The sequence below is a fragment of the Dromiciops gliroides genome, chromosome 3, assembly GCF_019393635.1.
Source record: "Dromiciops gliroides isolate mDroGli1 chromosome 3, mDroGli1.pri, whole genome shotgun sequence".
NCBI lineage: Eukaryota > Metazoa > Chordata > Mammalia > Microbiotheria > Microbiotheriidae > Dromiciops > Dromiciops gliroides.
Window position 1 is genome coordinate 537,078,303 of NC_057863.1, and position 13,662 is coordinate 537,091,964.

The 13,662-nt window shown below is 42.1% G+C and overlaps 1 protein-coding gene across 5 annotated transcripts in view; it reads left to right on the forward strand.

Moving 5' to 3' along the window:
• ZBTB16 (zinc finger and BTB domain containing 16) overlaps nt 1-13,662 on the forward strand; it is a 254,394-nt gene that overhangs the window by 109,739 nt on the left and 130,993 nt on the right. For all 5 annotated transcript variants that reach the window (XM_043998959.1, XM_043998963.1, XM_043998960.1 and 2 more), the window contains exon 3: nt 8,830-8,927. In XM_043998959.1, the coding sequence (XP_043854894.1) occupies nt 8,830-8,927 (98 nt within the window). The remainder of the gene's footprint in view (nt 1-8,829; nt 8,928-13,662) is intronic.

Genomic DNA, 13,662 nt, shown 5'->3' on the forward strand with positions numbered 1-13,662 from the left:
GCTAGAGCCGTGACTAGAATTCAGGGCTTCTAGTCTCATGCTCACAGGGTTTCCTGCCCCCTGTCTGTCTGCCTTGACTAAAGACTAGGCTTTGGTCCTGAGTTCTGAGTGTTATTGAATATAAACTATGCATATATGTGATGGGTTAACTAACAATAAGTTAGAAAATGTATACAGGAAGCATCCTAAGATTGGTGAGGTATTTCTCCTGAGAGGTCTGGACTGGGTTTGGACTGGTCTGTTTGCTTTGGATAAGAAAAGGGACATACTAGAAATGAGCAAAGCCTTATGTTATTGGTGAGGCACAATGCAACCAGTTCATTTTCCTCATTGGAGGGTGGTAGGAAACAGTGGGGTCTTACAGAATCATAGGATCTAAGTGTTAGAAGGGACCCTGGAGGTAATCTAGTCTTAACTTGTGCTGGAAGCATGAATCTCATCTACATTATATTATGAAGGAGATAGAATATTCTTTCTTTCTTTCTTTCTTTCTTTTTGGTGAGGCAATTGGGGTTAAGTGACTTGTCCAGGGTCATATAGCAAGTGTCAAGTGTCTGAGGTTGGATTTGAACTTGGGTCCTCCTGAATCCAGGGCCAGTGCTCTATCCACTGCGCCACTTAGCTGCCCTGAGGAGATAGAATATTGACCTTTGAATCAAGAAGATCTGGGTTCAGATGGTGTCTTCAACATTTAACTAACTGCGTGATCCTCAACAAGGTACTGTTGGACAACATTATATCCCCTTTCATTGGGCCTAAATAATTTTTCCCTCTTAATCCCCATCCTTTGAGCCCTTAGCCCAGCTGTTCTACCCTTCTAGATCCTAGTGTTATACATATAATTTAGTTGCTGTATTATTCCTAGTGTGGGAATTGGATTACCCTCGACTATTCCTCATTCTTTTTGCCCCTCTCCCTATCTAATATCACCACCTTTCATTCTGTGTTTTTGCGGGACTTCTTGTGTGCCGTGTTCAGATTGAATGCTTCTCTTTCTGAGAAGCTTACAGCCCAAATTCCTTTAGTTTCCCTCTAGTTCTTTGCCTATTTTTCCTCCTGTCTGTTCACCAAGTGCCAATTTTGTAGATGAGGCTGTAAGATGAAAAGAACACTGGACTTGGAGTCAAATAAGACCTAGGTTCAAATCCTGACCCTAATGTTTATTGTATGAAAGGGAAGACAAATAGAAAATTAGTTTTCAAATGTGTCAAATGAGGGGGGATTGTATTAAATGGCAGCTGATGTCTCTTGTAGTTTCAGATTTATGATTCCATCTTTCTAACTCAGTTTCCTCACCTGCAAAATATTTACAGTTCTGTTTTGCATAAGAAAAGTACTATGTAAAGCTTAAAGCACAGTGATAATAATGGGCTTTAGTAGTAAATAATATAAGTAGTAAGTAACAGTAATAAATAACTAACAATAATAGTAAATAATAACTATTTATATAGAACTTTGAAGTTTTGGGGCAGCTAGGTGGCGCAGTGGATAGAACTCTGGCCCTGGATTCAGGAAGACCTGAGTTCAAATCTGGCCTCAGACACTTGACACTTACTAGCTGTGTGACCCTGGGCAAGTCACTTAACCCCAATTGATTCACCCCCCCCCAAAAAAAAAGAACTTTGAAGTTTCAAAGCATGTTGCATATATTATCTCTTCTGATAAGTATATTTAGGTAATGTATGTATATAGTACAACTATGAGTAGTTATTATTGTTGTTTGTGTGTTTTATTGCCCACCAGACTGTAAGTTCCTTGAGGGCAGGGACTGTTTTGTTAATAGCTTTGTTCTTCTCTTAGCACCTAGCATGCCTGCTTTATATGAGTACATAATAAATGTTTGTTAAATAAATTAATGACCCAGAGTCTCCCAGATCGGCAACACCCTGTGAAAAATGTGTTGTTATAGTATAGAGTAAATGTAGGGAGTGCCACTCAGGGAACAGCTGCAGTCAGCCCCCCAAACAGAGGATATTGAGCCGTGTGTGTGTGTGTGTGTGTGTGTGTGTGTGTGTGTGTGTGTGTGTGTGTGTGTGCGTTCTGCCCTCCTATCACTACTGCTGTGGGATGCGTGGCAGGAATGTGCCTTGTCAGTGATTCAAAGATAGTCTTTTTTCCCTTTAAGCAGCCCTTTCAAAGAAAGAGGGATGTGGATATAGTTCTAGCTTCATCCATCTATGGTACACACCTTGGCTTTCCTTATATGAATTAAAGTAGCTGTCAGAACAGGGCTACCCAATTGGACGTTTCCAGTGAGGCTGGAGTGTGGCTTGAATGAAGGGGGCTGAGGGTACCTCTGTAATCCCTTAGGTAGCCAGGTATTGCTAACAGCATAATGCTCGTGTCAGTGTGGTACTGAATAAGTGAGAGACACAAAATTGCTCCTCAAGATACTCAATATAGTAAGTAGACAAAATCAATATAGAGAAGCACATGTGTACATAGAAATAGACAATGTGTATCTTCCAAAAAATGTATTAAATCCAACAGTTTTCTACGTTCTGTGTAAGTATGGGGCCTGTATCTTGCTGGTGCCATTGAGGGATTGCATAGTAGAGAATGGGTTAGGGGCTGGGTTAGGAGAACTCTCTATAATTCCAGTTAGTTGGACCCTCAAAGGGACTGGTTTTGAGTGCATAGTTAGGACTTTTGGCTTGATTTTAGGCCCTTACTAAAAAAGAAGCCCCCCCCCAATCCCCCCAAACATATTTAATTTTCATTTATGTTGCAAAAAAGGGAAAGAAAGAATCTTGGGTCTTCCCAGAGAGAAAATGCTCATTCTGACCTTTGGTTCGACTTAGTCACATCTGCTAAATAGTCCAAACATGGTTTCTGTGGTGGGACACCAACCCTGCTCACTGAAGAAGACAGAGGGGCATTAGCAGTGGTGGGATGAGGTATGCGGGGGTGGGGTGAGAGCTGGGGAAGCCCCCATAAAGGCAACTGTTCAGATGAATGTTCCATGCTAGAACTGGGTTAGCTTCAAAGTCCTCTTCATCAGTGTGGCTTCCTTTGAGATAAAAGGAGAGCATAAGAACATATCTTCCAGGGTCAGCTTTACAAAAGGCTGTGGAAGTGTCTGCAACCTTCCCAGCTGGCCTTTTTCTCCATCCTGCCTTAGCCACAGAATGACGTGAGAAGGCTGGGGAACCTCCAGGCTTGTGGGAGTACAGAATGGGAACTGGGAAGTGTGGATGAGAAGGCAGAAAGAAGGCAGTGGATATATTTTTTCCACTTTTACAGAAGTTGTTGCTTTCTGTGGCCTGAATTTTTAAGGTGTGGGATGATTTTTTTAAAAAGATCACGAGGCCATCTAACGTAGATGTTTGCCAAGCCATCCATATAACTCCATGTGAGTTAGTTAGTAGATTGTGCCTCACAGCTTCCACCATTATGCCAAGTTCAGATTCTCCTTCTCTTCTGGGCTGGGAAGAGCCTGCGGTTTTGCAAACCATTTTACTCGTGTCCAGAAGTTCATTTAAGAGGGAGACTCTAACTCTAAACTCTCAGAAAAGTCACTTTCCCCTCTACCATCCAATTCTTTTCTCCTCCTAGCCCGGACTTCCTAAGTGAAGGATAGGGACCTTTATTCTTTTGCTATGTGAGTGGTAGCTCATGGTCTTTGTGTCTATCTGAATGTCAGGATCCAGGATGGAGTTTTCACCCCAAAGTGGGCATATCTTTGATTGGACCATTTGACAGGTTCAGGCATCTACATCGCCAAAGGCTAGGAAATGCATCAAGAACTGGAGGTAGGCAAGGCAAACTTCTGAGGATTCAACACACAAAGTGCAAAGAGGAATATTCTTTGTCTTTTTTTTTTTTAAGTCTCATTTTTAATGCCAGAAAAGTCTACTCTCCATGGTCTATAACTATGTGTTTTGTGATGTCAAGTTACATGTGTTATACACAGTGAATGCTCAGAGCCTCTGGTGGGCAAATATCATAGATGATGCCCAATCTGTAGCCCTGAACATGCGGTAGTGGTAGTAATATCAGCTAGCATTTATATAGTTTTTTAAGATTTGCACAGAACTTTATAAATGTTCTCTCATTTTATCTTCACAAGAATCATGAGAGGTAGGTGGCATTATTATCCTCATTTATAAACTGAAGCAGACAGGTTAAGTGACTTGCCCAGGATCCCACAGTCAGGAAGTATCTAAGGCAGGATCTGAACTCAGGTCTTCCTAACTGTAGGTCCAGCATCCACTGTTCATAAATGCCTTGTTGCAGTTTTAATGTTTGATAACAGAAGAGGAGTGGAGGACTCAGGTTGCCTTAGAAAAATTTTGTGCTGTTCTGTTGGAGAAATGAAAAGGAAAACCAAGTAAGGGATGGAAACTAAGTAGGGAAGGGAGGAAAGTGATGTAAGCTGGGTTGGAGGTTGGATGAGCTACCATTTTCTTGGGATTCTGGAGTTTCACCTATTCTGGTGTGTCCCAACTAGCCTGACTCCCTTGCACTTCCCAGAATCTCAGAGATGGATGTGACCAGACACCAACTAGTCTAACATGTACCTGAGCAAGCATCCCTTTCACACCACACCTAGTAGATGTCCATCTGGCTTTTGCTTGACGGCCTCCAGGGATGTGGAATCTACCACCTCACAAGGTAGCCAGTGCTGCCTCTTAATTGCTGAAAAGCTTCCCCTAACCCCTGTAAATCCTGAATTTGCCTTTTTGCAATTTTCACCCATTGCTTTTTTTTTTTGTATGAGGTATTTTATTTTTTCCATTACATGTAAAGATAGTTCTCAACTTTTGTTTATACATGCTTTACAATTTCAGATTTTTCTCCCTCCCTCCCCTCCCTCCCCCCCTCCCCTAGACAGCAGGTAATCTGATATAGGTTATATCTATATATCTCTATACATATACATATAGATATATATATATACACACACATATATATACACATAATAACATTAATCCTATTTCTGCATTAATCCTGTTACAAGAGAAAGAATCAGAGCAGTGATGCAAAACCTCAAAATAGAAAAAAAAAACAACAGCACCCAAAACAAAAGAAATAATATGGTTCAATCAGCATCTATACTCCACAGTTCTTTCTTTCTTTTTTTTTTCTTGGATTTGGAGATCCTCTTCTATCATGAGTTCCCTGGAACTCTTCTGTACCATTGCATTGGTGAGAAGAATATAGTCCATCACAGTAGGTCAACACTCAATGTTGATGATACTGTGTACAATGTTCTTCTGGTTCTGCTCATCTCACTCATCATCAGCTCACGTAAGACCCTCCAGGACACCCATTGCTTTTTGTTCTTTTCTCGGGGGGTCAGTCAAAACACATCTAATTCCTGCTTGACATGATGGTTCTTTAGATCCTTGAAGGCGGTTTATCATGACCCCTGCAAGCCTCAGGGGTTCTTAACTTGGAGTCAGTGAATGTGTGTGTGTGTGTGTGAGAGAGAGAGAGAGAGAGAGAGAGAGAGAGAGAGAGAGAGAGAGAGAGAGAGAACCATTTCAAAAAGTGTTTTCTTTTATAATCCAAAGGGTTGTATGCACTTAAAAACATTCTGAGAAGGGAAGGGTTTATAGGCATTATCTTCTGGCTGAAAATCCAACTGAACTTCAAGGTATATGACACTTGAAGTCTTTTACCATCATGGTCTCACTGACCCCCTTGATGCTCTCCAGCTTATTAAGATCCCCCCTGGAAAATGTAGTGCTTAGATTTTGATGCATGTATGGTCTGACCTGGGCAGAGGCCACTTTGGAGGAAATTTAAAAGGATATCATTGGAAATGCTATATACCAGGTGTCCCAAAAATTTTAGTTCAGTTTTAAAAGCATGACAGGGGGTGGGGAGGGGAGTGAGCAATGTGTAGTCCTCTACTTCCATTCCCTGTTCCCTTCTTCCCACTGTGGACCTCCTAACAGATCCCATTACTCCTCTGGTCAGGGCCGCCATACTTCCGGGATCCACTCTCTTCCTGGAAAGGGGTCTTTCCAGCTCACCTCACCTCACCCTGCCCCCAAATGAGTTGCCTGCCTGGGGACACTTGCTTCATTTGGTTTCCCAGAATGAGCTGTAAAGGCATTTGGCCTTTTAGGCTCATCTGTGGCGTGTCATTTAGGAAAAACTAAACTAACATAAACGTGGGGAGACCGTGGAAAACCCAATGTAGAACAAATGATAGTAGTAGAACTCAACTTCTCTTCAACACCTATTCCTGTGTAAGAGGGAAAGAAGAGTTTTAAAACTTATTTTACCTTTAAAAAAGAAAAAAATATTAGGGGCCATATCCCTGAGCCTTGCCTTGTGAAATCATCTGAGTCAAGAACGTTCAATTAAAATGTTCTGTCCCACAAATATTTCTCAATTTAACTGTATCAATAGTTGCTGGGCATTAGATAACAAGAGGAGATATGGCTTTGCAAAGCCTCTCTGAGATATTGTGTGTGTGTGTGTGTGTGTGTGTGCATACGTGCGCATGCGTGCACAAACATGCATTTATGATTGGGAAATCATTTGCCTTTGGCAAGGGGGAAAAGAGAGTCCAAGTGAGCAAAAGAAAACAGTATGATTGGGAAAGAGTTCTGTGAACAGAACAGTATGAGATTACTGTCAGCAATGTTTGTGATCCCTGGGTACTGTATCCTCTCTTCAGAGTTATAGTTGCCCCCAGATTGGGAAACCTGGAAGGTTTTATTTACTTTGAGGTCCACACGGCTTTGACATGGTGCTGACTCCTAATTACAGGATTGGAGAAGGAAGTGGTGGCACTGAGGTCGGTTGGGTGTTGCTTTTCAGTTGGGCATATTGAAGCTGATTTGATCCTTATCAAACTTGGCCTCCTGACCATATAGTTCTTCTTTACCCCTTCCCTTAAAAACAAACACTGCCTCTCCCCACCCCCACCCCCACCCCTAGCTACAATAAATGTCCTCCTCTTAGAACCGGCTGTCCTTATGCCTCAGCCTCGTTTTGTGGGCCAGCAATCCCAAACCTGTTTGGCCTTCTGATTGCAAGAGCTGGTGGTTGGCTTTCAAGAAGACTTGCCTGTCTCTGTGGCAAGCCTCTTTATTCAGGCTTCTAGCTCCAACCCTATTTCTCTGGGAGTTAGGGATCCAGTAGAAGCTGCTACGGGTAAGTCTGGCCCTGAGAAGAGATCCTACAGCAACACAGAGCGGCCTGAGAACAGGAGGTCTGGTGGGAGGGAAATCAGTGTTACTGGGCCAGATGGTCCAAATAGGCTTCTGTGAACCTTCTAGCCTGTGGTTCCAGAGTCTAAATGGGCCTATACTTCTTGGCCCTGCCTCCCAACTCCCTGTTGGCAACATGACTATTCTCCAGCCTGTTTCCCTTTAACTTTCATAATGCTGGATTTTGGTGGAGCCATGTGGTTATGTGTTAAGGAGTTTATGGTTGGGGAAGCAAGAGACCCCAGTTCTTTTCCCTTCTCTTCTTTTGTAGTTGTGTAGCCAGAGACTGTGACTTGTCGATCTTTGCTCTCTTCAGCATGTCCTTACTTTATTTAGTAAAGAGTGAATAGGGGGGCAGCTAGGTGGCGCAATGGATAAAGCACCTGCCCTGGATTCAGGAGGACCTGAGTTCAAATCCAACCTCAGACACTTGACACTTACTAGCTGTGTGACCTGGGCAAGTCACTTAATCCCCATTGCCCTGCCCCCCCCCAAGAGTGAATAGGGGCTTTATAATGTTTACACACATACATACATATGTGTATGTATGTATAGTCACACACATACACCATAGCTTGTACTTAATGGACTTCTACCAACTATTCAAATTTTTTCCCCATCTCTGTAGCTGTTTACAGTTGACAAAGTATTCAGGCTCTGACACAGTACCAGTGTAAGTACACATAGCACTGGCACTACTTAATTTCATTATCCCCTTTGTGCTTCAGTGCCTCTATCTGTGAAAGAGGGACTGTGCCTACCTGACAGGATTGTTGTAAAGGTAAAATGAGATTATAAGTCTTTAGCATCTCAGATTTAGAGTCAAGAAGAGACCCCCCCCCCCAAGGTCATCTTATTCAACCCCCTTATTTAACAGAGGAGGAAAATTTGGCCCAAAGAAATCCGGTCACTTGCTCACAGTCATGCCAGTGGCTTAGCTGGGATTTCAACCCAGGTTTCTGGATTTCACATCAAGCATTCTTTCCATTGTAACAGATGAAAAAAAGTGTTTTCAAAAAGGTAAATGTGTTTTGTAAATGTACAGGGCTGCTGTTACTTATTATGCTTCAGCTCTTGTACTTCCTTCTGTCAGGGTTTAAAATCTGGCACAAGGTAAAGGGAAGGCCTCTTGTAGGAATGGTGTAAAAAAGGAAATGTTACTCTTGAAACTTCTGGACAATCCACAAGATGAAGGAGCATCTCAGTGTCTCCCAATAAGCAGCCTTAGCTAATTGAGAGAGAGAGAGAGAGAGAGAGAGAGAGAGAGAGAGAGAGAGAGAGAGAGAGAGAGAGAGAGAGCGCTCAAGCCCATCTGTCTGTCTATCTGTCTGTCTGTCCTGGGCTCATTTCCATTCCTCCCTGTAAATGGAAACGGCTTTTCCTCTCTCGTCTTCATAGATGTCCCTGGGTTAGCCCCATTCTCTCTGCTATTCCCCCAGTGAGGAAGGGCAGAAGATTACTTTTATAAATTGGGGACTCTCTCTGGCCATATTTCCACCAGAACCTAAGGTCATCTTCACCTCTTGCTATTCCCAGTGCTATAGACCCCCAGTTATGAGTGTCTCATGATGGAGAGGACTGGGGAGGAGAGTCTTGGGCATGGGCTTCATCTCTTTCCTTGGTGAATCAGCACTAATCTGTGTCCGTGTTTTTCTTACAGGAAGCTACACAGCGGGATGAAGACATACGGGTGTGAGCTGTGTGGGAAGCGGTTCCTAGATAGTTTACGACTGAGAATGCACTTACTGGCTCATTCAGGTAGGTGGGGATGCCTCAGTTGGTCTATCAGCAGTCAGCCACATGGTCCATCTTCTTCCTGTTCTCTAGCCCTAGCCTGGATACGTCTAGGTCCTTAGACCAGATTCCCTCAGTTCCAGCTCATCTCATTAGAATCTCAGTTCTTGTCAGTGTGGCATCTTTTGTGTGAGATGCCAAGGTGCATTGTGGCTCTCTTTATGGGTCCTTTTTTAGGGAGAACAAAGGAACCCCATGCCTTTTCCCGACCATGCCAAGTTACCGGGCAGACACCTAATGACATTCTCCCTCCTCCTGCTTAACAAAGGGCACCCTCCGCCAATTCATTTCTCCTCCCTGTGGGGCTTCAGATGCCTTGGACTCTGCCTGCCATACCTTCTGGGGGTACGCTGCAGTTTCATTAGCAAAACAGTTAAAGAATGAGGTCCTTGCCATCTAATGAATCTGGCTATTTGGTTCAAGTTTTATGGGGGCCTTTCATTAAATAGATAGAGAAAAGTTGAACACTAAACTACTTAACAGTGATGCTATTTACAAGTTAATTTTGTCTGCTTCCAGTCATGGGCAATACAGGCCTGATCTTGGCTGTGTTGTTTGTTCAGTTATTTGGAAAGAGGTTTGTTCTGTACCAGGAGGAAAAGAGAGAAGAAGTGGTAGACACTCATTATCTAGTAGGAATACATTTTTCCCTCGGTAGAATGAGTATTTACAGAGTAAACTGAATTCATCTTTCCTCAGTTCCCTTGCATTATGTATTGTTTTTTCCCTGCCCAGTCCAGGTTTATCGTGCTAAAGTCCTTTATTTAGCCTTTATTATCTCATTTGCTTCTCACACCAGCTCTTAGAGGTAGGTGATTTTGTCATCTCCATTCTAAAGATCAGGAAACTGAGGCAGGCAGATCAAGTGATTTATCCAGGGTCGCACAGCTAGTAAATGTCTGGGGCTGGATTTGAATTCTAGTCTTTCTGACTCGATCCAGGAAGGGCCACATTTACTGAGCCACATTATTATCATTCTTATCTTTTCTCCCAATAAGATTGTAAGCTCCTTGAGGGCAGTGATGAAACTAGCACAGTATCTTGTGTATACAAGTAAGCAGGTGCTTAATAAATGTTGGTTGAATTGAATTCCCCAAACACCGTTTCAGCATTTTTACTGATAGAAGCTGTTAGCAGGGGCAGCTAGGTGGTACAGTGGATAAGGCACTGGCCCTGGATTCAGGAGGACCTGAGTTCAAAACTGGCCCCAGACACTTGACACTTACTAGCTGTGTGACCCTGGGTAAGTCACTTAACCCTCATTGCCCTGCCCCCCCCAAAAAGAAGCAGTTTAACCTCAAATTCAAGGCCTGCCGCTAGCTATCCCAAACTCTTTGTATAGTTATTTGCAATTTACAAAGTACTTTTCAGACAGAGAGATGGTTTTGGAGCTGGGAAGACCAGGTTTCATGGCCTGCCTCTGACACATACTGGCTGTGGGGCCCTGGGCGAAGTTTATTTCATATCTCTGTGGTTGAGCTTGCTCTCTAAGGCTATAAGTCACAGAAAAAGTGTCAACTTGAAATCCCCCTGGTAGAGGGAGTTTCGTTATCTGGAAGTTCTCTATAGCAACAAAAGCAAAACTAAAAATGGAGGCCCCAGGAGTAGGAAAAGGAAGTCATCATGGCAGAGGGATGGGGAGGTTCTAAGCACCTCGTTTTCCATGAGGAAGATCCAGGATGAGATGGAAACTGAGGCATGGTGTTAAAATCAGAAGAGACAAGGTCAAAGCTAGGCAGGGAAATTCTGTTTCTTCAGTGTCTTTGTATCTGTCCATCCCTTCTACCAACCCTGTGATTTGTGGTAGAGTAATGGACATTGAGCACATGGTCATTGACTGAAAGAAGTATCATAGGGAAATCAATAGGTCAGTCTAATTATATCCCTTATTAAGAACAAAACAGATCAGACAATGTACTGATATAACACTGTACGTTTAAAAAAATACTAGAAATTTATTAATCTGAGAGATGAAAGCATGGTGGAGAATATCTGATCAAGGGTAAAAAAAAATAGCAGGAGAAATAGAAATCATCATGTGATAGGAGGTTATTGTAGATTACCTGGCCAGATGGAAAATGTTATTAATGTGTGTTTGACATAAATGGCTAATGGGAATAGAAGCTGAATGCTGTTTTTGTGGACAACCTCAACTATATGAATAAATAAAGTAGCTCCTATGTCTCTGACTTCTTGATAATTTGTTTTTTTAAGACTGTTGAGGGAAGTTGCTTAGGGAATCACCATTCCACACCTGATTCTGACCAACGAGGACGATTGGATGTGGTAGAAATAATATGAACCTTTGGAGAATGGTCTGTGGTTTATAGTCTTTTTTTTTTTTTTTTTGGTGAGGCAATTGGGGTTAAGTGACTTGCCCAGGGTCACACAGCTAGTATGTGTTAAGTGTCTGAGGCCGAATTTGAACTCAGGTCCTCCTGAATCCAGGGCCGGTGCTCTATCCACTGCGCCACCTAGCTGCCCCGGTTTGTAGTCTTAAAGTTGTTTGGAGTACAGAGGTCAAAAGTGACTTGCTGTGGGTTACATAGCGAGTATATATCAGAGGCAGCTCTTGAACCCTGCTCTCCTGAATCCAAGGCTGTTCATCTCTCCTCTATGCCGTGAACACCAAACCAGAATAATGGGAACAGAAGGACAGAGCAAAAGCAGTTTAATTCAGCAGACATCTCTCAAGTACCTACTATGTGAAAACACGAAGGACATCAATACAGATGGGCAATATAGATTTTATATTGTAAAACATAGATTTTACAATCTTAAGGGGGGAGGTAGGGGAAGCGATTCCAGGAAGGTACATTAGTTAACTCTGCTAAAAGGAAGGATGCTGTAAGTGAAAAGAAGCCAAACCAGTTGCAATGGGAAATTTGTGGAAAGAACCATTGCTTTCACATACAGGGGGAGTGGAGGGATGGGTCAGGGAGAGAAAGTCTCATGAAGGAGGTAGCATCGGAGAATCTAAAAATAGAATCTCATATTTTAGCTTCTGTCTTCTCTCTCAAGGAGAAAATGGGGAAGATCTTCAAACTAGAGAGGGTAGAACAGAAAGAGTTGAGAGAATTGAAACCCAGGATAAAGTGAAAAGCTAGTAAGAGAGCTCCTAGCTACCATTAATGAGTTCAAGTCTCCTAGGTCAGGTGACTCAAACATCTCTGGGTACTGGGGAAAAAATGTGCAGATATAATTGGTGAACCACTATTATTAATCTTTGAGGAATTGTGCGGAGTACCCTAGGAACAAAATGCCCTGATTTTCAAAGAAGGCAGGAAGATAGATACTTAAATTCTATATGCTGGTGAACTTGACTTCAATTCATAGAAAAATTTTAGAACAGAATATTAAGGGGTGGTTTATGAGCACTTAGAAAGGGAAAATGGTGTTCCCAATGAGCCAGAATGAGTTTGTTGGGTTATTCTGATATGACTTGTAACTGTCTAAAGGGAAAATAAAAAATAAAACTGGAGGATTAAAGGAATACCATAGATATGTGTAGCTGAATTTCAGGAAGGCATTTGATAGTCTTTCGTGGTATCTTTATGAAAGAAGATAGAGAAGGGTAGCTTAGATGATAATACAAGTAAGTGGATTAATACCTGGGGGACTCAGTTTTTATTAGTGGATCATTGTCAACAGAGTAGGTCTCTAGGGGAATAAATACCCCAGGGTTTTATCCTTTCCCTTTTATTCGATATTTTTTATCAAAAATTTGGATGAAGGCATTCCTTTCAAATGTCTTATAAAATGCCATGTTGATCAACTTTTCAGATGATATATGAAGCTGTGAAAGATAGCTAATAAATTCAGCAATGGAATTGTGATCTTAAAAGGGTCTAGACAGGCTAGAATGAGAGACCATATCTCATAAGGTGAGATTAACAGGGGCAAATTTAAAGGCCAACATTTGGACTCAACAGTAATAACATTGATAATGATGATCATAGCTAGCATTTACATAGTCTTTAAAATTTCTGAAGTGCTTTACAATTATTTTCTCATCTAATCCTCAAAGCAACCCTTGAAGAAGGGTACTGTTTTTACCTTCACTTTTTTTTTTTTTTTTTTTTTGCGGGGCAATGGGGGTTAAGTGACTTGCCCAGGGTCACACAGCTAGTAAGTGTCAAGTGTCTGAGGCTGGACCTGAACTCAGGTACTCCTGAATCCAAGGCCGGTGCTTTATCCACTGCGCCACCTAGCCACCCCTTACTTTCACTTTGCAGATGAGGGAACTGAGGCAGACAAAGGTTTAGTGACTTGACCAGGGCTATGCAGCTCATATAAGTGTGTATACACAAGCATGCATGCATGCATGTACATATACACATATAGACATATTTGCATATGGTATAAGTGTCTGAGAACAGATGTTACTATGGTATTAAAAGTCCTGGATTTTTAGTCAGGATAGAATGTGTTAACACTCAGCCTTAGGTGCTAGATGAGTGACTTCTGTTGCTAGCTAGCCTCAGTTTCCTCATCTATAGAGTGGCAATAATAATAATAATAATAATAATAATAATAATAATAATAATAATAATAATACCTTCAGTGCTTGCCTCGTAGGGTTGTTTTGAGGCTCAAATGAGATCATGCGTGTAAAGTGTTTTGCAAAACTCAAACATGTTATGTACATGTAACTTCACTTATTCATGTGAAGAACACCTGGAGCTTTTGCTTGACCACA